The sequence below is a fragment of the Bos mutus genome, chromosome 15 (assembly GCF_027580195.1).
Source record: "Bos mutus isolate GX-2022 chromosome 15, NWIPB_WYAK_1.1, whole genome shotgun sequence".
In the NCBI taxonomy this organism is placed as follows: domain Eukaryota; kingdom Metazoa; phylum Chordata; class Mammalia; order Artiodactyla; family Bovidae; genus Bos; species Bos mutus.
In genome coordinates this window covers 45,341,792-45,368,915 of record NC_091631.1, presented here as the reverse complement: position 1 = coordinate 45,368,915, position 27,124 = coordinate 45,341,792, and the positions used below count along the sequence as shown (strand labels likewise).

Sequence of the window (27,124 nt, the reverse complement as noted above, 5' to 3'; positions counted from 1 at the left end):
TTTTCATACTTTGTTTTTAGAGAAGTACACCAAACTGATCATGATTGAAGACAATAAGGAAAACAAAGACCATTCCTTCGAAAGGGGAAGAGCAACCCTTATTTTTTCCTTAAAAAATGAAGTAGGAGGACTTATAAAAGCACTGAAAATCTTCCAGGTAAATACTCTCCATATTTTTGCATAAAACTTTTATGAAATGGGTCTATAAGATTATTTGTAAATTCATCATTGGTGGACTACAGAAATGTTTTAAGTATTTAAATTTCTAAAATATTGTTCAGTTCTATCAAGTGGGCAATCAGATCAGATCAGATCAGATCAGTTGCTCAGTTATGTCCGACTCTTTGTGACCCCATGAATCGCAGCATGCCAGGCCTCCCTGTCCATCACCAACTCCCGGAGTTCACTCAGACTCACGTCCATCGAGTCAGTGATGCCATCCAGCCATCTCATCCTCTGTTGTCCCCTTCTCCTCCTGCCCCCAATCCCTCCCAGCATCAGAGTATTTTCCAATCAGTCAACTCTTCGCATGAGGAGGCCAAAGTACTGGAGTTTCAGCCTCAGCATCATTCCTTCCAAAGAAATCCCAGGGCTGATCTCCTTCAGAATGGACTGGTTGGATCTCCTTGCAGTCCAAGGGACTCTCAAGAGTCTTCTCCAACACCACAGTTCAAAAGCATCAATTCTTTGGCACTCAGCCTTCTTCACAGTCCAACTCTCACACCCATACATGACCACAGGAAAAACCATAGCCTTGACTAGATGGACCTTTGTTGGCAAAGTAAATGGATACAAACAATTTATAGAAACAATTTGTTATTTAAGTAATAAAGAAGTGGGGAAAGAAAGATTTACTTCATAGATTCTGAAGAAACAAATTTTAATTTTAGCTAAATGAATATTCAGATTTTAATGATATCCTTGACATTAATATGTTAAATTATATTTTTATACAGCAAAATAGCAAGGATTCTACAATTAAACTACTCCCTACTGTCAGAGCTTCAGTGCATTTGGCACTTAACTACACCTTTGGTGTGAAGGAAAATTGATGTGATGTGTAATCTGGCAATAAGTATTGTGAGTCTTAAAGTGTTCACACATTTTGGCCCAGTAGTTTTACTTTCATAAATCTGTCTTAAGGAAATTGGGTCAACCAGTTGGGACACGAATATTTACTGAGTGCTAAGTGCACAGTGCCCTGCTGGATACAGAGATGTGGGCTGGAGCCGAGCAGACCCAGTGCCCGTCTCACAGTGCGCACAAACCTGTGCAGAAGACAAACACTGGACAGTTATGTTAGAGAAACGATTGTCATTGTTGTCTAGTCACTAAGTTGTGTTTGACTCCTCTGTGACCCCATGGACTGTAGCCTGCCAGGCTCCTCTCCCAGGCAAGAATACTGGCGTGGGTTGCCTTTCCCTTCTCCAGGGGATCTTACTGACCCAGGGATTGAACTCGCGATCTCTGCATTAGCCAACGGATTCCTATCCACTGAGCTTCGCTGGTGGCTCAGATGGTAAAGAATCTGTCTGCAGGGCAGGAGACCCAGGTTTGACTTTCACTTTTTTCACTTTTTCAACCTATAGGGGCAACCATTTTCAACTCTTTTAACTATATTGTATAGTATTAACTTCCATATTTACAAACAATATGTGTATTCGGCTGCTATTTCTTGATTTTTCCCTTTGTAGATATTACCTATTGGTTTCCTCCAGTGGAAGTAAACATTTAGCTTCCTTGGCACAACTCCCTTTTGTAGAGGCCTCCTCGACTTCCCTTTCCCGCACCTTCCCAGTGTAGTTATGCCCCAATTTTTGGCTATATCAGTCTTTAGTGTTTTCATTATTAAGATTATGTAAATCTTGCTCAGAGAAGAGCCATATTATCCATTATTCTGACTTTTTATTTCTTTATGTACCTGGTTCAATATTACAACATAGTGTTTAAGGGCATAGACTGTGGATTTGGACAGCCTGACTTTGAATTCCAGCTTGAACACTTACTAACTGTGTGCCTTTGGGTAAACTGCTTAACCTCTCTGTGCCTCTGTTTCTGTAATTGAAATATCTGATAGGGAATGTCTCACTTATTGCTTTAACTTTACTGGAATTTTCTTGGATCTTCTTGACTAAATTTTTCTCCTGGATGGACTTTTAAATTGTTTGATTATATTTCCTTGCCATATTCCATCAATGTTTTGATTTTAATAGCATTCAATTTTAGATTGATTTAGGAAGTATTGAAATTTTGTGTCTTTTTCTCCAAAAACATAATGTATAGCTTTACATTTGTTCAAGTAATTATTCAAAAAAATTTATGAATGCATTCTTATTATAAAATTTGTAAGAAATAGATTCAGTGAAACTCTCCTTTGCTCCTGATCAGCTCCAGTATTTGTAGCTCACTGTCTTCTATTGGTTCCATGATAGATTGTACATTGCAGGATGAACCCTGCCTATTCCAGTTCCCAACATCCCTGACACTCACTCTCTATTGTTATTTATCAAGTTCATGTTCCCTGATAATTATCTCATCCCTACTTTTACTCATACAAGTCCCTCTTGTTTGGAATCCCACTTCTCCCCTTCTGTTTATTAAGACTCGCCTCAGTTCCTATCTACTTCATAGAAGCTTCTACTTTGTCTAGCTCATGATGCTTTTTCCCTTTGTTGAACATCTTCTGCACCTGAAGCCAAACTATGTGTATTTTCTTAGTCTTTCAGGCTCCATAGGTGGCGCTAGTGGTAAAGAATCCACCTGCCAATGCAGGAGACATAAGAAATGAAGGTTTGATCCCTGGGTCGGGAAGATCCTCTGGAGTAGGAAATGGCAACCCGCTCCAGTATTCTTGCCTGGAAAATTCCATGGACAGAGGAGGATCCTGGCGGGCTACAGTCCACGGAGCCACAAAAAGTTGGACATGACTGAGCGCGTGCGTGCGTGCACACACACACACACACACACACACACACACACACACTTAGTCTTTCATGTGTTAGCCAACTAGATTGTCAACTTCTTGTATGTCTTGTCTTTCTTCATATACTTCACTGCCCTTACCTGGCTACCCAGGTGTTCGTGCAGTTAATTTAGATTCGACATGTTAGTATTGGAAGGCATCTATTCTTTCTCATTTTTTAGATGTTGGGCGATTGGTTCTTATGTTTCATGGTTATGTCACCAGGGTTTTCCCTCAGCACCCAAAGTGGTAACAGAAGATACCCTCCCCTAGCAGGTTTACACATATGGCACCCACAGCTCAGGATGGCATGGGAAGACATCAGAAGAAGCAATCTGATTCAGCTGGTTACTTGAGTTTGTAGTCTAGGAGACTGGAGGTATTAAACATTTTGTGTTCAAACTGTTCATCTAGTTTTAGTAAATGGATTTTTTCAAAGGAAACTTTTCTTTCTGAAGGACTAGACACCAAGATAACTTTTTTAAAAAGCTAGCCTTTATTTGTGAGAATTTTCAAAGAGTTCTTTTCATCTAGAAGACTAGGTCTTTTGATTTGAATGCTAATCAGTTGTGGAAATCTGGGGGACTCCCTGGTGGGTGTTCATTTCATTTATTAGTTTCTGGAGGGTGAGATGAATTTTTCAAACTGAAAAAAAGTACCTAAAATTTAGGAGGAATTTTTTTACTGTTGGCAGCACTAAAAATGGACTTTCCGCCCGTTGGCTACTATGACAAATGATGAGATTGATTTTTAGCGGTAATGAAAGTAATTCACTCAGAGACTATAACCATTTGAGGCAGTCATGGATGCTCTTCATCTTCTTCTTTCCACAGGAGAAGCATGTGAACCTGTTACACATCGAGTCCCGAAAATCAAAGAGAAGAAGCTCAGAATTTGAGATTTTTGTTGACTGTGATATCAGTAGAGAACAACTGAATGATATTTTTCATCTGTTGAAGTCTCATTCTAATATACTCTCTGTGAATCTACCAGATAATTTTACTGTGAAGGAAGACGGTAAGTTGAAAGGTGAAAATGCTACTCAGATGATTAAATGCATCATATATGTGTCTGATCTTATGTTTATCTTAAAGGCATGAAAGTAAAAATCAAACACTGTCTCTTCAAATTGCTTACAATCTGATAATAAAGAAGATACAAAATGTAACTGCTCAAGGTGCTAAAGAAAAATTATAAAGCAACATTTTATCAAAGGTGAGAGAAGTGAAAAGGAAACCTTGAGTATGGTAAAGAATTCAGAATAGTTAGAAATCCATTTAGTTATCTCAATTTTTAAATTGTCAGGCATTTCTTGGTTTTACAAGTCTTAAATTCACAATCTCTGAGCACTTAATAACTCTTACAGGGCAGATTCTTAGCAGATATTAAATGGATATTTAAATTTGCTGAAACTGTTGACAATTACTGATGACTATGATATGAAATATTTTATATGTGAAATACAACATTCTTCCTTGCTCTCACTTCCACCAAAACCAAATGGAAAAGCAGTAAAGCCCTGTATGTTTTCAGATGCTCAGTAGCGAGGATAAAGTCTAAAATCTCTATTGTGAAAAAATCCTTGTAGTTTACTTAGGGCAAAACACAAGCAAATAAACCAGTCACATTTTGTATATGGTACTCAATTTTAAATAATCCCTTCAGATTATGTCACAAGATTGGGGGTGTAATAAACGCTGATATTCATCTGTTATGTATTTGTATGGCTATGTGTGCTAAGTCGCTTCAGTCGTGTCCAACTATTTGTGACCCCACGGACTATAGCCCGACAGGCTCCTCTGTTCATGGAGTTCTCCAGGCAAGAATACTGGAGCGGGTTGCCATTCTCTTCTCCAGGGGATCTTCCTGACCCAGGGATCGAACCTGTGTCCCCTGTATTGGCAGGCAGATTCTTTACTTGGGAAGCCCTGGACTTTGGTTACCTCATCTATAAAATGATAAGTTTTATAGAGGCTAAATTGTTCAGTTGGTATTTAGGGAACAGTAGCTTGTGTCAGATATTTCTACTAAGAAATGGGGATATAAAAAAATAATCTTACCCTAGAGTCATTCCAATTCTTTTCTGTAAGACAGCCATATACGGTTTCATTACAGTAAAACATGGTAAAAGCTTTTGGAGAATTAGAATCATAGTCCCGAGAACCCAGAAGATAGAGAATTAGCGCCACCTACAGGGTCAGGGAGGAGAAGGCAATGGCAACCCACTCCAGTACTCTTACCTGGAAAATCCCATGGGTGAAGGAGCCGGGTGGGCTGCCGTCTATGGGGTCGCACGGAGTCGGACACGACTGAAGCAACTTAGCAGCAGCAGGAGCAGCACAGGGTCAGGGAAGGCTTATTTGATTTGGGTCTTGAAGGAGAAGGATATTCTCAGGAAAATTGAAAATGAGGTGGAGCAGGACTGGGAGTGGAATAGGTATTCCAGGGAGAAGAGCTTTAGGAAGACTTACATATATGAGGGATGGCAAGAAGATCAAAGTGGCAAAGACATATATGATCTCTGCTGCTGCTGCTGCTGCTGCTAAGTCGCTTCAGTCGTGTCCAACTCTGTGCGACCCCATAGACGGCAGCCCACCAGGCTCCCCCGACCCTGGGATTCTCCAGTCAAGAACACTGGAGTGGGTTGCCATTTCCTTCTCCAATGCATGAAAGTGAAAAATGAAAGTGAAGTCGCTCAGTCATGTCCGACCCTTACCGACCCCATGGACTGCAGCCTACCAGGCTCCTCTGCCCATGGGATTTTCCAGGCAAGAGTACTGGAGTGGGGTGCCATATTATCTCTAGGATACTTTCAATCAACAAAAATAAACATTCAGTGAAAGTGAAAGTTGCTTAGTCCTGTCAGACTCTTGGCAACCCCATGGACTATACAGTCCATGGAATTCTCCAGGTCAGAATACTGGAGTGAACAGGCTTTTCCTTCTCCAGGGGATCTTCCCAACCCAAGTATCAAACCCAGGTCTCCAGCACTGGAGGCAGATTCTTTACCAGCTGAGCTACACATTCAGAGTTTTTAATAATTTAAAAGCATTTACATTTAAAGACATTCAGAGTTTTAAACATTTAAATTTAAAAACGAGTTTTTAATAAATTTGCACCTTGATCTGTAAAATTCATCCTTATCTACTTTTTAAGGATAGCTAAAGTTGTAGCTTAAACTGTTTTGAACTTTTTGTCTGTGACTAAAATACATAATTTCTCCAAGACTTAGGAAGTTAAGGCTCAAAACATTTTTAAATTCAAAAATTTTGAATAAGATGTATTTATTAGAACTAGAACAACTTACTTGTTTACATTTTGCCTCAAAGTACAAGCTAAAATAAAAAATCTCATCCAAATGCATTTGTGACTTCCTTAATTTCTTCTTTCTTATTGCCTAATTTAAGAGGATCTCTTCAACTGTTAGTGGTTTTTGTATTTTGCAGGTATGGAAACTGTTCCTTGGTTTCCAAAGAAGATTTCTGACCTGGACCATTGTGCCAACAGAGTTCTGATGTATGGATCTGAACTGGATGCTGACCATCCTGTAAGTTTTTAAATATAAAATATAAAAATATAATATTTTCATGAAAATAATTTAAAACAAACTAAAAAGTTAAGGATATTATTTTTCTTTTTTAGAGAAAGTGCTTATTCTAGACTAAATAAGGATCTTGATTAATCTGAGTTTCAGGAAGTGTTATTAGACCTTCATGTTGGTGGACTTGATACCAAGTGACTGAAGAGCGTCCAATTTCGTTGGCTCCAAAACATCTGTCCCATGTCTGGAATTCTTAAATTTGAGAGCTCTTCCAAGAATTACGCTACAGTTAAGACTGTGTCTGCAGTTTCTATTAAAATGTGATACAGTACAGGCGTGAGTTGGAGCATTACTAAGTCTGGAGCAGTAGGACTTCTTATGGACATCTAGGATCCTAGGAGGGGAGGAGAAGAGCACGTCTGCATTAGAGTTGTACAGGCCAGGGATTTAATCTAGCTTCTATCACTCATTAGCTGTGTAAATGTGACCGTGTACTGCTTTAGACAGCCCCCAGCTGATCAGTGAATTTATAATAATATCTTATCAAGTATTGGAATTAATAAATTCCTGTAACTGCCCTTGGGGAGCTACAGTCTAGCTGCAAAAGTAAATCATGTATATATAAACACACATATAAGATTTAAATATGAAAAGTGTGCTAAGTGGCATGCAAAGGCTGTTTTGATATGTACACAAGGGAGGGAACACTTCTAGCTGAAGAGATCAGAGAAAGGCAACCTGTTAACTTTGCCTTAGAGAATTTGGGCAGGAAAGAGATGGAGAGAAAGGAAAATTCATTGCAAAATGAGCGAAGATTCAAAGGTAAGAAAATCTGGGGCATGTTTACAGAAAGGGGAAAAGGGTGTAAATCAGTTTTACTGACCTACTACCAAGGCCTGCTGACTTTCACCTCCTAAATACTTCTTAAATTTGTTCCTTGTTTATTCTCACCGTATCCCTTAACTGATCCCTTAACTGGTTTCCCTGTCTTCATCCTTTCCACCTCCATCCCGTCCTCCTTATAGTCACAAGAATGATCTAAAGCCTGAGTGTCACAATTACCCCTCTTGTGCGTAAATACAGATCTAAGAGAATTGAAAACATAAATCCATGCGAAAACTTGTAAATGGATATTCATGAAAGCATTATTCATAGTAGCAAAAAGGTAGAAACAACCCAAATATCCATCATGATGAATGGATAACTTAAGCATGGTATGTCCCCAAAATGAAATAATAATGGCCATGAGGCTTCCCTGGTGGCTCAGATGGTAAAGCCTGCAATGTGGGTGACCCAGGTTTGATCCCTGGGTTGGGAAGATCTTCTGGAGAAGGAAATGGCAACCCACTCCAGTACCCTTGCCTGAAAAATCCCATGGACAGAGGAGCCTGGTATGCTACAGTCCACAGGGTTGCAAAGAGTGGGACACAACTGAGCGACTTCACTTTCCTTTTAATGGCCATAAAAAAGCGTGAAACACTCAACATGCTACAGCATGGGTGAAGAACTTTGAAATCTCTGTCATAGTGAAAGAAAAGCCATTCACAAAAGGCCATATATTGTGTGGTTTCTTTCATATACAATGTCCAGAACAGGCACATTCCTAGCAATAGGAAGTAGATTAGTGACTTTCAGGGCTGGGGATGAGGGAAAATGAGAATAGTCTGCAAATGAGTAGGGTGTTTCTTTTTGGGGTGATAAAGTGTTCTGGAATCATGGTGGAGGTGGTTGCACAATATCCTAAAACCCACTAAATTATACACTTTAAAATGTCAATTTTAAAGTATGTGATTTTACATCTTGATAAAGTTGTTATTAAAAAAAAAACAAAACCCAATGGCTTCCAATTACCCCAAGACTAAAATCCAGGCGGTCAAACAGACCTTTGTTAGCAGGCCTGTAACTAGTCTTCACCGCGCTCCACGCTGTCCAGACTTCAGCAGTGTTGGATTGTGTATGTTTCCCAGGCACAACATGCTATTATTTCTGCGTTGCCCTTGGTGCTGTGCTTCCTGTCCTACACCTAGCTCTCTCAGCTCCTCTTTTGAGACTTAGCTTAGGAGTCAGTGCCGGGGACCCTTTCCTTACCCCACTGTCCTCTTCACATACTTTGGATTCGAGTTTCTCTTGTGAGTTCGAGTGGTATTTGTGCCTGTCTCTAACAAGCCATTTATCATATGCTTCAAAATCATTGGTTAACATAAACTCCTTGAAGACCTGGATTGTGCTGTGTTTTTCTGAATCTTAGCACAAGGCCAGGGGCATAGTAGGGACTTGTAAATCTATGTTAAACATACAAGTCTCATTCTTTCCTTTCAAGTGTCCTCCCCTTCTTTCCTATTTTGTATTGTTGATTATTTCCTCCTGAGACTTGCTGTTTGATGCCTTATTTTGCCTATTGTTTTTATTAAATATCTTTTATAGGTATAAATTCTAATGTTACTATTTTGTCTGTTTTTATTATCATTATTTGCTTCTGCAAATGATTAATATGTCAGCATTTTGCAATAAACTCCGAGGCTAGATTCAGCTGCCATAATATCAAGTATTAGTAATTACTACTTTGTTATTAATTACTGTATAGGAAAATATAATTGAAGATGTAGTCAGACAATTAAGAAAAAAATCTCGCCCTTGGAAAACAATGTACTTTAACTAGGGTGATACTTTTCTTTTTCCTCAAACTATTTTATTTTTGTAGCAACTGTAGTATTTTTATATCCATAGTATCTTTTATCTTTGTAGTCACTATCATATAAAGCTGTCATATAACATTGACTTTAAAATGATCATAAACTTCTAAACAGTGCTTGCTCAAAATAAGTTATACAGCCCTTCTTTATAGTCACTCGCATAATAATGAAATGTTTTCTAAATTATTTGTCAAGTATATTTTAGAATGGATATTTAAAACCTTTTCTTTAATTATTAGGGCTTCAAAGACAACGTCTACCGTAAAAGACGAAAGTATTTTGCAGATTTGGCTATGAACTATAAACAGTAAGTGTACTATAAAAATAACTTAAAACTTTGAAATAATGAAATAAATGGCATAAATTATGCTCATATAGTAAATAGAAAATAAAATATATGCTGTTTATTGGATGCTAATTCAAAATGACTTCTTCTCTTTATCTCATTAGTGGAGACCCCATTCCTAGGGTTGAATTCACTGAAGAAGAGATTAGGACCTGGGGAACTGTGTTCCGAGAGCTCAACAAACTTTACCCAACCCATGCCTGCAGAGAGTATCTCAAAAACTTACCTTTGCTTTCTAAATACTGTGGATACCGGGAAGATAATATTCCACAATTGGAAGATGTCTCAAACTTTTTAAAAGGTAATGAGCTAATTAATTTTTTTTTAGCTTTTATTTATTTTTATTTACTTTTTAAAATTAATTTTTATTGTAGTATAGTTGCTTTATGATGTTACTAGTTTCTGCTGTACAGAAAAGTGAATCAGCTGTACCATATCCATATATCGCCTCTGTTACGGGTCTCCTTCCTGTTTTAGCTTTTATTTATTATTTTTTTTTGTTGAGTATGTTTTTCTTTTTTAAAATTTTATTTTATTTTTAAACTTTACAAATTGTATTAGTTTTGCCAAATATCAAAATGAATCCGCCACAGGTATACATGTGTTCCCCATCCTGAACCCTCCTCCCTCCTCCCTCCCCATACCATCCCTCTGGGTCATTCCAGTGCACTAGCCCCAAGCATCCAGTATCGTGCATCGAACCTGGACTGGCAACTCATTTCATACATGATATTATACATGTTTCAATGCCATTCTCCCAAATCTTCCCACCCTCTCCCTCTGCAACAGAGTCCATAAGACTGTTCTATACATCAGTGTCTCTTTTGCTGTCTCGTACACAGGGTTATTGTTAGCATCTTTCTAAATTCCATATATATGCGTTAGTATACTGTATTGGTGTTTTCTTTCTGGCTTACTTCACTCTGTATAATTTTTATAAAAGGAGTATTGAACTCTTTTTCAACCACAACAGAATTTTTAATAGAGGACTAACATCTGGTTATATGGGAAGTCAGAATTTTTCTGTATTCTGTCCTGGAGAATTGGGCACCACATTTGAAGAGGAACATTCATAACCTGGAGCAAATGTGGAGGAAAGTGAGCAGAATTGTAAGGGGATAGGAAAATATATCAGATAAATAAAATCTGAAGGATCCTTAGGGAACCTGGGAATTTAGGGGAGTTTATAACTTTATTTAAATATTTGAAGGTCATCTTATATATTAGAGGGATTATTCTACAGCTCTAAAGTAAAGGACAGTTGGATAGAAAGAGCAAACTTTTAGTTCGAAATGGAGAAGATCTTGCTAAAATAGCCATTTGAAATGCAGCAGGCTAATGAGATGATCAGTTCTACATCCATGGAAATGTTCATGCAAAAGTTCCATACCCATCTGTGACAGAGAAGATTCAGGCACCTTTGGAAAGATTGGAGTAAATGATCTCTGAAGCCCCTTTCTACACTAAGATTCTACTGTTTTCCCAAAGAAGATGTTTTAGGGGAAGCATAAATGAAGAGTAAGGACAACTTTCCTCCTTTTAGTCCATCATGCTTACTTGGGCCAGGTTTCCTTATTTTTTCCTAGCTAAAATAAGAAATAAAATGACCAATGATCTCCAGAGTCTACAATATGTAAGAGAAATAAACATCCCCTTTGATCTCAGCAGATTAGAACTTTAGGGGAAAAAATAGAAGTTATGTTTTTGACTGAAAGGGAGTTTAGTGAAAGTGAAAGTTGCTCAGTCGTGTCCGACTCTTTGCAACCCCATGGACTATACAGTCCATGGAATTTTCCAGGCCAGAATACTGGAGTGGGTAGCCTTTCCTTTCTCCAGGGGATCTTCCCAGCCCAGGGATTGAAACCAGGTCTCCTGCACTGCAGACGGATTCTGTACCAGCTGAGCCACAAGGGAAGCCCAAGAATACTGGAGTGAGTAGTTTATCCCTTCTCCAGCAGATCTTCCTGACCCAGGAATCGAACCAGGGTCTCCTGCATTGCAGGAGGATTCTTTACCAACTGAACTATCAGGAAAGCCCGAAAGCGAGTTTATCTTACTGAGTTGAGTAGATATGTAGGTATTTATAACAGTCTATGTGATAAATTCAAAAACAGTATTTTCCAATCACAATAGAATTTATTACATAGACTGTTATAAACATCTACATATTTTTTCAACTCCATAATTCTCATTCCTCAACCACTGTATACAAAACTAAGAACTAAACAGAAGATGGCAATATAGTTTTTTCAAGGGAAGAACCCATGGTAGTAGTTCCTATGAAAACTAGATTTAAAAATAGTAGTGATTAAGAATGGCAGAGAACCAAAGCACATGAACTTGTGGGGCTTAACAAAGATAGACTAGCATATGCTGCAGAAGTTATTATCAAATCACATTTGCATGAGATTTAGAGGAAATATTTTGTTATGGATATGAAACTGAAAGCTGATCACTTGGGGTCTGGAGCTTGAGCAGGCTGCAGAACTTATAGCTAAAGATGTTTCAAGGGAAAGTATCAAAGACAGAAACCAAAATTAAGAGTCAGCTCCAACAAAATGTGAGTTGGAAAGGGCTACCTACCCTGGCAAATATGGTGGCCACTAGACAACTGTGGTTGTTTAAATAATTAAAATAAATGTAAATCAAGATGTTAGTTCCCCAACCACATTAGCCACATTTCAGTGCTCAGTAGCCACACATGGCTAGTGGATACCCTACTGGGTAGTCCACATAATGAACATCTCCATCTTTGTGGAAAATTCTTTTGCCCATCAGAGTGGGAGAATCCAAGTACAAAGGAATGGGGTGGAACTGGAATTACCAGAATGTGTGAACTGAAGTTGAAAGGTTCTAGGATGACCCATTAGGGCTGCTAGAACTAACATCAAAACAAGATGTCCTTTTCATCATAGGGGACTGGAATGCAAAAGTAGGAAGTCAAGAGATACCTGGAGTAATAGGCAAGTTTGGCCTTGAAGAACAAAATGAAGTAGGGCAAAGGCTAACAGAGTTTTGCCAAGAGAATGCACTGGTTGTAGCAAATACCCTCTTTGACAACACAAGAGACAACTCTACACATGGACATCACCAGATGGTCAATACTGAAATCAGATTGATTATATTCTTCGCAGCTGAAGATGGAGAAGCTTTATACAGTTAGCAAAAACAAGACCGGGAGCTGACTGTGGCTCAGATCATGAACTCATTGCAAAATTCAGACTTAAATTGAAGAAAGTAGGGAAAACCACTAGACGATTCAAGTATAACCTAAATCGAATCCCTTACAATTATACAGTGGAAGTGACAAATAGATTCAAGGGAATAGATCTGATAGACAGAATGCCTGAAGAACTATGGACGGAGGTTTGTGACATTGTACAGGAGGCAGTGATCAAGACTATCTCCAAGAAAAAGAAATGCAAAAAGGCAAAATGGTTGTCTGAGGTTGTCTTAGAAATACCTGAGAAAAGAAGAGAAGCTAAAGGCAAAGGAGAAAAGGAAAGCTATACCCATCTGAATGCAGAGTTCCAAAGAATAGCAAAGAGAGATAAGAAAGCCTTGCTCAGTGATCAATGCAAAGAAATAGAGGAAAACAATAGAATGGGAAAGACTAGAGATCTCTTCAGGAAAATTAGAGATACCAAGCAAACATTTCATGCAAAGATGGGCACAATAAAGGACAGATATGGTATGGACCTAATAGAAGCAGAAGACATTAAGAAGAGGTGGCAAGAATGCACAGAACTATGCAAAAAAGATCTTCAGGAACCAGATAACCATGATGGTGTGATCACTCACCTAGAGCCAGACATCCTGGAATTTGAAGTCAAATGGGTGTTAGGAAGCATCACTACGAACAAAGCTAGTGGAGGTGATGGAATACCAGCTGAACTGTTTCAAATCCTAAAAACGATGCTGTTAAAGTGCTGCACTCAATATGACAGCAAATTTGGAAAACTCAACAGTGGTCATAGGACTGGAAAAGGTCAGTTTTCATTCCAATCCCAAGGAAAGACAATGCCAAAAAATGTTCAAACTACTGCACAATTGCACTCATCTCACGTGCTAGCAAAGTAATGCTCAAAATTCTCCAAGCAAGGCTTCAACAGTACGTGAACTGAGAACTTCCAGATGTTCAAACTGGATTCAGAAAAAGTAGAGGAACCTGAGATCAAATTGCCAACATCTGTTGGATCAGAAAAAGCAAGAGAGTTCCAGAAAAAGATCTACTTCTGCTTTATTGACTATGCCAAAACCTTTGACTGTGTGGATCCCAACAAACTGTGGAAAATTCTTCAAGAAATAGGAATACCAGACCACCTGACCTGCCTTCTGAGAAATCTGTATGCAGGTCAAAAGCAACAGTTATAACTGAACATGGAACAATAGACTGGTTCCAAATTGGGAAAGGAGCATATTGTCAAGGCTGTATATTGTCACCCTGCTTACTTAACTTACATGCAGAGTACATCATGCGAAATGCCAGGCTGGATGAAGCACAAGGTGGAATCAAGATTGCCGGAAGAAATATCAATAACCTCAGATACGCAGATGACACCACCCTTATGGCAGAAAGCAAAGAGGAACTGAGGAGACTCTTGGTAAAAGTAAAAGAGGAGAGCGAAAAAGCTGGCTTAAAATACAACATTAAAAAAACTAAGATCATAGCATCCTGTCCCATCACTTCATGGCAAATAGATGGGGAAACAATGGAAACAATGAGAGACTTTATTTTCTTGGGTTCCAAAATCACTGCAGATGGTGGTTGCAGCCATGAAATTAAAAGATGCTTGCTCCTTGGAAGAAAAGCTATGACCAACCTAGACAGCATATTAAAAAGCAGATACATTACTTTGCCGACAAAAAGGTCCATCTAGTCAAAGCTATGGTTTTTCCAGTAGTCATGTATAGATGTGAGAGTTGGATCATAAAGAAAGCTGAACACTGAAGAATTGATGCTTTTGAATGGCAGTGTAGGAGAAGAGTCTTGAGAGTCCCTTGGACTGCAAGGAGATCCAACTGGTTCATCCTAAAGGAAATTGGTCCTGAATATTCATTGGAAGGACTGATGCTGTAGCTGAAACTCCAATACTTTGGCCACCTGATGCGAAGAATTGACTTACTGGAAAAGACCCTGATGCTGGGAAAGATTGAAGGCAGGAAGAGAAGGGGACAACAGAGGATGAGATGGTTGGATGGTATCACTGATTCGATGAGCACGAGTTTGAGCAAACTCCTGGAGTTGGTGATGGACAGGGAAGCCTGGTGTGCTGCAGTCCATAGGGTCGCAAATAATCAGACGTGACTGAGCGACTGAACTGAACTGAGACTTTGAAATGAAGGACAGTATTAGAGCTTATAGAGGTCCCCAGAGCCACTGCAGCAAGTAACTTTCACAGTGGGCATGCAGTCTCAACTGTTGGGGAATGAAAGAGCACCAGTCAGTTCAGATAATAAAGAAACTACAAGAGGGAGTACTGGCTAAGAATGTCATAGTTTCAAAAAATGGTTCTGGTGTAAATTAACAGATTTTTAAAGTTTTTTTTTTTTTTTTTTTTTTAAAGAAAGATTGTCTAAGGAACAGTTTAACCTCTTCATGGAGACAGCAAGGTGCAGTGTAGGGCCTGGGTTCATCCTACATTTATCATCTGCTGTGTGGCCTTGGGCACATTATTGAGTCTTTGAGCCATAGTTTTATGGTTGGCACAATCATAAACATGAAAGGAGATGTCATGTGTAAAAGTTCTTAAGTCATCGTCTGGCCATTGTAATTATGACTTGTGTGACACGTTTTAGCTTCATGTTCTCCCTCCAAGTGGTAACTTGGTGCCACTGGCAGAATTAAAATGTTGCAGCAACTAGTCTATTCTGGGGAACATTTTTCTCCTTTGCTTTGCAGAACGCACAGGTTTTTCTATCCGTCCTGTGGCTGGTTACTTATCACCAAGGGATTTCTTATCAGGCTTAGCCTTTCGAGTTTTCCACTGCACACAGTATGTGAGACACAGTTCAGATCCTCTCTACACTCCAGAACCGTAAGTACCTCTATCGCAGCTCCATCCATCAGTATGGTACTTACCTCACGAGTTTTGTTTTCATGAAGATCAAGTGAATTAGCACATGTAAAGCATTTTGAATGGTGCTTGGCCTGTAATACATGTTCTCTGCGCTATACAGGCTAGCCATTACTATTACCAGTAGTAACTGACAACCTGTTAGGTACCAAGTACTGTTCTAAGCATAGGGGATGTAAGACTGAAAAAAATTCAAAGTTTCCTGCCCTCCTAGGGCTTATATTCCAATGGGAGATACAGAAAATAAACAAACAAGTAAATATGAATAAAATAGAATATCAGGTGGTTATAAGTTCCATGGAGAAAAATAAAGCAGGGAAAGGGGACAGAGGTGTGTGTGTGTGTGTGTGTGTGCGTGTGTGTGTTTCTATTTTGAAAAGGGTGATCAGAGAAGGACTCTCTGAAAAGGTGACATTTGAACAGAGACCTGATTTGGGGGTGGAGGTGGGGCGACATGTGGATGTCTGTGGGTATGTGCGTGAATTTATGTATATGTGTTTGTGAATGCTCAAGGTTTTGAACCAAAATAATTTCTTTACTATAAAAATGTCCTTTGTGGTCCATTTCCAAAGTAATACCACCTGATCAGTTTGAATAAAAGTAAGATCAGGTTTTTATTTGATTGAATGGTTGATCATGCATTTATGTTAAACGTCATAGTGTGACAACTTGTACCTCTTTTTCAGAGATACCTGCCATGAACTCTTAGGTCATGTTCCTCTTTTGGCTGAACCTAGTTTTGCTCAGTTCTCCCAAGAAATTGGCCTGGCTTCTCTTGGAGCTTCAGAAGAGGCTGTTCAAAAACTGGCAACGGTATAAATCTGGAAATCGCTATACAGATCATTAATTCTTAACTGGGGTGGGATGTGGGTTTTTGTGTAGTTTAAAAGTACATATTCCAGATGAGCATTAGAAAATTTGTCTCTGCTCATATTTAATTTAATTTAAATAGTTTAAATAACACTAAAGGAAGACATTTAAGGTTTATCCAAAGAAGACGTGGTAGGCTACAGTCCACGGGGTTGCAAAGAGGCAGGCAAGACTGAGAGACTTCACTTCACTTCACTTAAAGAAGACATGAGCTTAAAAAAAAAAGGCAGAGAAATAAAGAACACTAGAATACAACAATGTTAATAGTTTATATACCCTTTTTTTCAGTAAAAAATGATAGGTTCTCTAAAAATGATGCTAAAACATTTTTTAGCATTTTATAAGACATCATGCTGGAAATACAAATATGAGTAAAGTTTAATTCCCACCTTCAAGGAACTTAATGTGTTAGTCACTCACTCATGTCCTACTCTTTGTCACCTTATGAATTGTAGCCGGTTAGGCTCCTCTGTCCATGAAATTCTCCAGGCAAGAATACTGGAGTGGGTAGCCATTCCCTTCTCCAGGGGATCTTCCTGACCCAGGGATTGAACCTGGGTCTCCTGCATTGCTGGCAGATTCCTTACCACAGAGCCACCTGGGAAGCCCATAAAATGGTTTATTATATTTTAAAATTAATGTCAATATTTAAATTTTGTCTCAGTTTACATTTGAATATGGTAAATATAGTTAGCTATATCCCACATACACGGAAGGTCCTTAGGGTCCTTAGTTATACTTAAAAGTATGTAAGAGTTCCAGGAACAAAAGTTTGGGAAGTCTGACTTGGTCAAGGCCAGACTGTAGAAATACTTGTGAGCCAATCTGGGGTCTTGGATTTTATTCCAGGGTAAATTGGGTCAGTGCCTAAACATCGTAATTTGTTTTAAACTGAGCCATCCACGATGTGAAGGTAATGCTGATGTCCTTTTGCAGTGCTACTTCTTCACTGTGGAGTTTGGTCTGTGCAAACAAGAGGGGCAGCTAAGAGTCTTTGGTGCCGGCTTACTTTCTTCCATCAGTGAACTCAAAGTAAGAGTTGTAAATATTTGCATGTAACCATATTCACTTAATGTAATTGATGCGACCTGAAATAGTTTCTGGATTTGAACAAGAGCTTATTGTGGAAAATACTTGGGGTGGCAGTAAGCATTACCTAAGAGGTATTTTTCTCTCTTTCCTAAGTTTTCTGAATATAGATGCCTATTCAGAATATAGATATATCTTCTAAATAAATAAGTATTTTAAAGCTTTGGCTTAACAAAGTCTTGCTGTTTCCTCACTGTTTTTGGTGTGCTAACAATAACTTCAGTACTTTCTAGGGAATTCTTCAATGAGATTTATTATGTATCCAATAAAGGAATGAACCTCTGTTTGTTAGGTGGTGAATGGAAGGTACAGTCCTGCTCTCAAAGAGCCCACCACCTGCTGGAGGGTACAAGTCATGTATAGGAATAACTACTGCTGGGTAGAAGGCAGATGCCATATTAACAGTAAATAAATAAAGATCCTTGGGTATATCCTACATGGAGAAGAGTGTTATACAGAGTGGGGCATTTTATAGGGAATAGCAATTCATTTGTTTTACTTTAGTATATTGTGGATTAAATAGAGATGTAGGAAATAAGTTTGGAATTGTAGATTGGGACCACTCTGTAATGCATTCAGAGGTGTGCTGATTCTGGCAGTTGTGTGAAGAAGGTGATCTATGAAAATGGGTAGTATTTTTTGATTCATGGACCCTTTGTCCTCTAGCATGCTCTTTCTGGACATGCCAAAGTAAAGCCCTTTGACCCCAAGATTACATGCAAACAGGAGTGTCTCATCACAACTTTTCAGGATGTCTACTTTGTATCTGAAAGCTTTGAAGATGCAAAGGAGAAGATGAGGTAAAGTATATCTTCCTCATACCTTAATTTTCCTCTGCCTTATATAGGTCCAGTAATGTAACAAGTCACAGAAGTAAACAGCTAATAATTAGAAGCCCTCTACGCTTACTCCTCGGAAGGAAAGTTATGACCAACCTAGATAGCATATTGAAAAGCAGAGACATTACTTTGCCAACAAAGGTCCATCTAGTAAAGGCTATGGTTTATCCAGTGGTCATGTATGGATGTGAGAGTTGGACGGTGAAGAAAGCTAAACACTGAAGAATTGATGCTTTTGAACGGTGGTGTTGGAGAAGACTCTTGAGAGTCCCTTGGACTGCAAGGAGATCCAACCAGTCCATTCTGAAGGAGATCAGCCCTGGGATTTCTTTGGAAGGAATGATGTTAAAGCTGAAACTCCAGTACTTTGGCCACCTCATGAGAAGAGTTGACTCATTAGAAAAGACTCTGATGCTGGGAGGGGTTGGGGGCAGGAGGAGAGGGGGACGACAGAGGATGAGATGACTGGATGGCATCACTGACTCGATAGACGTGAGTCTGGGTGAACTCCGGGAGTTGGTGATGGACAGGAGGCCTGGTGTGCTGCGATTCATGGGGTCCCAAAGAGTCGGACACGACTGAGCAACTGAACTGAACTGAACTGAGCTGAGGCACCTTCTGTCTGGAACATATCTCCCTTCCACAGTAAATATTTAGGATGTGTTGTTTACAGTTATGTTCAGGGTTGCAAATATGAATCAGATACACTGAGAAACTGGTTACTTCCCATTCCTTCCTATCAGAGAGTTTAGAATCTAATAGGGAAAACAAAATGTATGCAAATTACTATATACCAAATTGGAAGCCTTAAAGAGATACAGATGAAACATCATTTTGCATTTTATCCAGGAGCAATTCATTCCAGCTAGGGGAGAGGGAAAGTTTAATGGCATTTCAAAAAGGACGTGAAGTATACAAAGTGTTTCAGTTCAGTTTAGTTCAGTCGATCAGTCGTGTCCGACTCTTTGCGACCCTATGATTCGCAGCACACCAGGCCTCCCTGTCTATCACCAACTCCCGGAGTTCACTCAGATTCATGTCCATAGAGTCGGTGATGCCATCCAGCCATCTCATCCTCTATCATCCCCTTCTCCTCCAGCCCCCAATCCCTCCCAGCATCAGAGTCTTTTCCAATGAGTCAACTCTTCTCATGAGGTGGCCAAAGTATTAGAGTTTCAGCTTCAGCATCAGTCCTTCCAATGAACACCCAGGACTGATCTCCTTTAGGATGGACTGGCTGGATCTCCTTGCAGTCCAAGGGACTCTCAAGAGTCTTCTCCAATACCACACTTCAAAAGCATCAATTCTTCGGCGCTCAGCTTTCTTCACAGTCCAACTTTCACATCCATACATGACCACTGGAAAAGCCATAGCCTTTACTAGATGGACCTTTGTTGGCAAAGTAATGTCTCTGCTTTTGAACATGCTATCTAGGTTGGTCATAACTTTCCTTCCAAGGAGTAAGTGTCTTTTAATTTCATGGCTGCAATCACCATCTGCAGTGATTTTGGAGCCCAAAAAAATAAAGTCTGACACTTTTTCCACTGTTTCCCCATCTATTTCCCATTAAGTGATGGGGCCAGATGCCATGATCTTCGTTTTCTGAATGTTTAGATATGTTCAATGTTAGACTAATGGACAGTATTCTGTTTTCATCATTTTCCCCCTAGAAACTGATTGCCTCTTATTTGTTTTCTTATATAGAGAATTTACCAAGACAATCAAGCGTCCATTTGGAGTGAAGTATAATCCGTATACACGGAGTATTCAGATCTTGAAAGATACCAGAAGTATAACCAGCGCCATGAACGAGCTTCAGCATGAGCTGGATGTTGTCAGTGATGCCCTTGCTAAGGTCAGCAGGCAGCTGAGCATCTGACAGTTACCAGTCCTCATCCTCAAAGCATCTGAGCACCAATTCAGATGCCTGTGGGCCAACTGTGGCTTTGCTTAAAGAGCTGATTGTGGAGGGACAGCAGCCAAACAATATTCTCTACTCACATTCTTTAAGGGACCATTACTCTTTGAAAATGAGTACCCAGATACCCCGAGCACACATCTAGATATTTTAGCCACTACTTATTTTTTTCTTTTGGTAACAGCTTTTGTGAAGTATAATTCACATACGATACAATTCACTTACCATCCCAGTTTTTATAGAGAATTTGCTTGACCCAATGGATAAATCTATTCTTAGCCTGATTTTATTTTCCCCAGTTCTTCTTGAGTAAAATGATGATCACTTAAAATACCTTGATGGTTATTATGGAGCTAATCCATATTGTTATCTAAGATCCTCTTATTTCTACAGTATCTTACTTATCATCAAATTTGGGCCAAGCTTGGTCACATTCACATGCCTCAATTTAATAGGAAACCAACTCTCTCCACTGCTAGCCTGAGCAAAAGCAGAGAGAGCTTTGCATATGAAACATGCCTAGTAAAGAGCAGATAGTCTAATTTTAAGTGTAATGTCTTATAGGGAAATAGGAGTATCTAAATCTAGAAAGGCTGATTGGGACATAATCGTTAAGAATTTGTGACTTTATTTTGTAGGCACTAGGGAGCCCCTGCCGAGTGACCATCCTCCTTGGGGATGGTCTTTTCTTTCTATGGCACTCTGTATGTTTTACACGATCTGCCTTACTCAGGAGGCCAAAGGGAACTTGGTGGGTGTGCCACTTGCAAGGCCCTGAACTCAGACATGCAGCCCCAGAGAATGTCCTCAGGTTAGCAGGAGACAGTGTTGTTAAGAGGGAGAGTTCAAACTGAGACAGAGGAGAGACGTACCAAGTTAAAGTTGGAAAGCAGTGCCAAGCACTTTATTTCCAAGGTATAAGCAGAGACCATAAATAGGAAGGCCAGGCGTGAGGGTATAGGGTGGGGAAATGGGGAAGAAAATGGTGTAAGAAATGTCAGGAAGAGCGTTTTCAGACTGACACTGAAACAGTGAAGGTAGCTAGCACTGGCTTTTATGTGGTGTCAGCGGTGTAGTACAAGGAGCAGGTCTGGTATTAACGGGTAACTCTGGAGGCCACAGGACAGGCTTTATTTTTTCAGTTTGCTCCTATTCTCCCCCCACCCACGAAAAGAAGACTTTCCTCAAGTTTCTGCTTTTGGCCCTCTTTTCTCTCTGCTTTCTGTTCATGGAGATGTCATCCGTGTCTATAACTTCAATTCTTATTCCGTATGTGTCCCATATTTGCAATTCTAACTCTTAACACCTGTCTTGAGTTTTTGCCTTTTAAATCCAACTGCCTACTAGATATTTCCATCTAATGCCCCATAAATTAGGCCAATGTTGTGTAACTTCTTGTCACACTATTTACATAGAATGAAATGGGGTTGTGCATAATGGCAGCCCTGCCAAGAATTTTAAACTCTATAGGTCCAAAAAGGAACTCAGAATCACCTGAATATTGTGCTCCATCAGTTTCCTCTCCCAGTGATCTCATTTCTATTAATGGTGAATGAAACTGAAACTGTTAGTCACTCAGTCGTGTTTGATTCTTTGTGATACCATGGACTGCAGACCACCAGACTTCTCTGTCCATGGGATTCTCCAGGCAAAAATACTGGAGTGGGTAGCCATTCCCTTCTCCAGGGGATCTTCCCGACCCCAGGATGGAACCTGAATCTCCTGCATTGCAGGAAGATTCTTTACTGTCTGAGCCACCAGGGAAGCCAGGGTCATATTTTCAGCCAATTTTCTGTTCATAATCAGCTACTTTAAAAACTGTGTCCTTAATTTTTTTCACATTAATAGTCAAATTGTATATCATTTAACATTTTTTTCCAACAGATCACTAGATATTTTAATCCTTTTTAGGCCTCAAAGGAAAATTTAAAAACTCTTAAAATTTATTTCATTTTATGTTATACAAGGAAATAGAATTAGGAAGAGTAATTTATGGTACTTCAGATTTTTACATTACTTGTAAATTTTAATAGCTGATCAACTGTTAAATATACCTTTGATAGTACTAGATCTAAGTCAGTTAATCTGAAACCATTTGAAATACTGGTTAAGTAGTTTATAGTATTTGGTTGCAAGGAAATCTATGAAGCAAACCATGATAGATAGCAAATAAAAAATTATGCATACTGTGTCTGGTTATTTTCATACAACCTTGATTATGGTAAAGAATCATAGTTATTGAATTTTTAAATGATGGTATTTCAAATCACTATGATTAAAGCACACTAAAGTAAATGTTAAAGACACAACAATTATAATTCACATCTTCAGAATAATGGAAACATTTTATGATTGATGTCAGATTTTTGCAACTCTGAATTTGTGATGTTTGGTAAATGAGGAATCCTGAGAGTCTTAGAGTTTTCATGCATTTTAAATATATTTCTTCAAAGCCTCAAGGAATATGTTAATACTTACTCAAATATCAGAACAGACTTGAACCAAAAGTGCGGTTCATAATGGTTAATCAGTGAGTTATTACTCAGAGACACAGATGGTATTTTCCTGACTTTTTGAAGAACGAACGCTTCAAAATCTGGTTGTCAGAATGCCTACATTTCTTAATCTGCCTATTTTGTCATTTGGAGTTATACAGTGGTAATGACACACCAAAGTGTGTCCAAACTGAAAGAAAAAATCCTGGAATTACTAGAGCAACACATAATAGAGTTTGTATATTACTCTCTAGGAAATGTATAAAGACACTGTTGTCTTATTTCAGTCTTGTCTTTATTTTACAATGTGATACACATTTATGATTTGAAAGTTTGTTAGTCATTTGGATAATAAAAGGACACAAAATTTATGTTTTCAATAAGCATATATTTTTTGTCAAATGTATGTTGAAAATGGATTTAAATGTATATTAGAATTTTATTAGTTTCAAAAATCTGTAACATCCTTATTCCTTTTAAAAAGCCTATGAATATGTGATATAAGTGAAATCAAATACACCTGGAAAACCTAGTAACCAGTTTTTGGAATTCTTGATAAAGTTTCAGTCCTGTGTTTCTCATCTGTTAAGTGGGCTAGATGTACTTTCCTGGGTTATTGTAAGAATTACATTGTGAGAGGACTCTGTAAAAATAAACTTATTAGCCATATGTAAAGAATCATTGGGGCTTCCCAGGTGGCTCGGTGGTAAAGAATCAGCCTACCAATGCAGGGGACATGGGTTTGATCCCTGGTCCAGGAAGATCCCCGAAGAAGGAAATGGCAACTCACTCCAGTGAGAACCCCATGGACAGAGGAGCCGGGCATGCTGTACTCCTCGGGGTCACAAAAGAGTCAGACCTGACTTAGCCACTGAACAACAGCAAAGAATCATTAACCTCCTTATCAGAAATCCTTCATAGCTTCTGGATGATTTTATCTTCCTCCAGAAGAAATTAACTTTTGCTTGAGCAGGCAGTGCTTAGTCCAAGTAGGAGCTAAGTCAACTTGATGATACACTTCAGTCTTTGAGGGCTGGTCTATTTCCAGGTCACCTCTACTCTTAGGGTGCAGCTCTTTGGGAATCTCAGAGGAGAGCTTTGAGTATGTACCAGAGCTTTTCCTTGGGGATCCTGGACTTCTGCTCTCCTTTCCTTTACTCTTACTCCTCCTGATCGCATAAAATTGCTAAAAGTACTGTTCAGTTTCTCAGCTTCTCAGCTGCTGCTTTCAGCCCAGCTCCTTTTTTTCTTTGAGCCCAGCTTCTTAGCCTCCAAGTCACTGCTTGCTAATTAACAAATGCTTCAAGTAGAAAAGTAGTGCCAAATGAAATCTCTCAGCTTTTAGATCCTGGCCCTCCAAGTTCTGGCTGCTTTCATAGCTCTCCAATGACTTAAAACAAATTTTAAAAATATTTTCCCATCTTTCCTAATTGTTTTTGGTGAGAGAACTGGTCTGTAGCTAGCTAATCTGCATATATTCTGCATATATTCTAAATTCTGCATATATTAGCTATTTCTGCATATATTCTGTGGAAATCTGACCTTGGAGTAAATCATTTAATTTCTTTGAGCCTCAGCTTTCTCATCTATAAAATAATGATCCCAACAATACTTATTATACCAGTAATATTGACAGGATCAAATAAGATAATCTAAAAGAAAAAACTTCCTAACCTGTATCGTATACAGATATATTCCGTATACTCAAAAAACTTCATATTTTCCTCTTATGGGGAGACAAGGCACCTGACAGTGTTACCATCAAATAATTCAAATCTAGCTTCATTCAATAATTCATCAAATAATTTGTATCTAGCTTCATTGCTCAAACTCATGTCTGACTCGATGGACGTGAGTTTGAGCAAGCTTGGGGAGTTGGTGACAGACAGGGAAGCCTGGCGTGCTGCAGTCAATGGGGTTGCAAAGAGTTGGACATGACTGAGCGACTGAACTGAACTGAGCTTCATTCAAGAACTGAAACTCAACCAAGCTGCTAATGGGAAGAGCTAGTCAGTGGTATGTACATAGTTCAAATATTGATAGTAGCTTCACTGCAACACTTTCAAGAAATTGTATTAAGGGATATAACTTGATAATATAAGTTAGTTAAAGTACTGATGCGTGTATATTCAAGGGATGAAACTGAGTAACAACTGTATTCTTCCAGATCCTCTCACTATGAAAACTGACTCTAGGTTGTTCCTTCATATGCCCCTTTGGATGAAATCTCAGGTTCCTGTATTGAATTTTCTGCTCACTTTAAGTCCTTAGCTTCTAAGCTGTTTCTCTCATTTCAGTATTTAAAAATTCCAGTGTTATAAATTTTAAGATTAAAGTTTTTCTTCTCCTCTAGAACTGAGAAAGGAAGAGATGTGCTTTGTGTTTTTATTTTCTTGTGGCTCATTCTCTACTCACAAGAATGCCTCTGGCTCCACCAGGGTTTGGGGATGGTGATGAGGAGGAGAGGTAAGGAGTAAGAAGTTCTTTTTGGTTTGATGCTATTGACTTGGTATATATGCTTTCTGTACTTGGTAAGTATTTAGTGTTGACTCATTGTCTGTGGGTGTTTTGAAAGAGCTTCCTACTTCTTATTTCTTGGAATCTCTTAATTCGGGTATATTAATGTCTCTGAATGGGATGCTGAATTCATCTCGCTCAGCCTTTATGGATCTAGTAGTCAACTCTCCTGTGGGGGTCCCTTCAGCCCTCCAGAAATTCCCATGGGCTGAGTCTAACACTATACCCTGGGCAATTTGCTCACGCATGGGAAACACTCACATAGGAGATATTCAGACATTCTTTGTCTTAAAATCTCTGGACATGAAAGACCCCTCCAAAGTAACAATATCTCTGCTCACTATCAGAGCAGTTATCTGGCCAGAAGCCATTGGATATTTCTCAGCATGAACTGGACAGCAACCTGAAGTGAAAATCGCTTAGTTGTGTCTGACTCTTTGCAACCATATGGACTGTACAGTCCATGGAATTCTCCAGGCCAAAATACTGGAGTGGGTAGCCTTTCCCTTCTCCAGGGGATCTTCCCAACCCAGGGATTGAACCCAGGTCTCCCGCATTGCAGGGGGATTCTTTACCAGCTGAGCCACCAGGGAAGCCCAGATAGCAACCTGCCTGGTCCCAACATGGAGGGATACATGCCAAGCTCTCAGTGGCCCTGCTGACACCTGCCTTTCCTTAGACACAAAATGGGCAGGATTCGTAGTACACTGACAATATTGCACGTATCCTCTCAGACTTCTCTTTCAACCTCTTCAACCTCTTTCATAGACTTCCAGGGTATGTGAAGGTTTCTAGACACCTTCACAAGCTCTGCTTTGGTGGTTTTGTACCTCATTTTATAATGTGGGAGTAATTGGCACTTACTACTTTAGTGAAAGTGAAAGTGAAGTTGCTCAGTCGTGTCCAACTCTTTGCTACCCCATGGACTGTAGCCTACCAGGTTCCTCTGTCCATGGGATTCTCCAGGCAAGAATACTGGAGTGGGTTACCATTTCCTTCTCCAGGGGATCTTCCCGACCCAGGGATCGAACCCAGGTCTCCCGCACTGGAGGCAGATGCTTTAACCTCTGAGCCACCAGGGAAGCCCAAGAGTCCTAGCCAAATGGAGATGAGGAGGGTCTCATTTTATACTATTACATATGCTTAAAAGGAATGGTCAGGGACTTCCCTAGTGGTCCAGTGGTTAAGAGTCTACCTGCCAATGCAGGAGACAAGGGTTTGATCCTTGCTTGGGGAAGATACCACCTGCAGCAGGGCAGCTGAGCCCCGTGTGCTGCAACTACTGAAGTCCTATGCCTAGAGCCCATACTCTACAATAAGAAAAGCCACTGCGATGAGAAGCTTGCACACTGCAATGAAGAGTAGCCCTTGCTCACCACAACTAGAGAAAGCCTGTGTGCAGCAATGAAGATCCACCACAGCCAAAAATATCAATTAATTAATTTTAAAAAAAGGAACGATAGTCTGATCATATAAAAGGCCACTCTTATAAAACAGGCTTCCCTGGTGGCTCAGCTGGTAGAGAATCTGCCTGCAATGCTGGAGACCTGGGTTCGATCCCTGGGTTGGGAAGATCCCCTGGAGAAGGGAACAGCTATCCACTCCAGTATTCTGGCCTGGAGAATTCCATGGGCTGTATGTGGTCACAAAGAACGGGACACGACTGAGTGACTTTCACTAAATCATTTAACTTAAAAACAATTAGCAAACAGTATAGTTTTTGCACATCAAGTTCTCTTGAGAACAAAGAGCTGCTTTGCCTCTAAGGTTTTCATTT

General features: G+C 39.4%; 1 protein-coding gene across 1 annotated transcript; it reads left to right on the top strand.

Annotated features, from left to right (window-relative positions):
- Window positions 1-40: 40 nt before the first annotated feature.
- TPH1 (tryptophan hydroxylase 1) lies at window positions 41-20,483 on the top strand. Its single transcript, XM_005896769.3, has 10 exons — window positions 41-157; window positions 3,796-3,979; window positions 6,409-6,509; window positions 9,436-9,503; window positions 9,647-9,843; window positions 15,445-15,580; window positions 16,306-16,432; window positions 17,426-17,521; window positions 18,245-18,378; window positions 20,122-20,483. Exons 1-10 carry the CDS (start codon window positions 41-43, stop codon window positions 20,294-20,296), a joined length of 1,335 nt encoding a protein of 444 aa, XP_005896831.1. The 3' UTR covers window positions 20,297-20,483.
- Window positions 20,484-27,124: the final 6,641 nt, after the last annotated feature.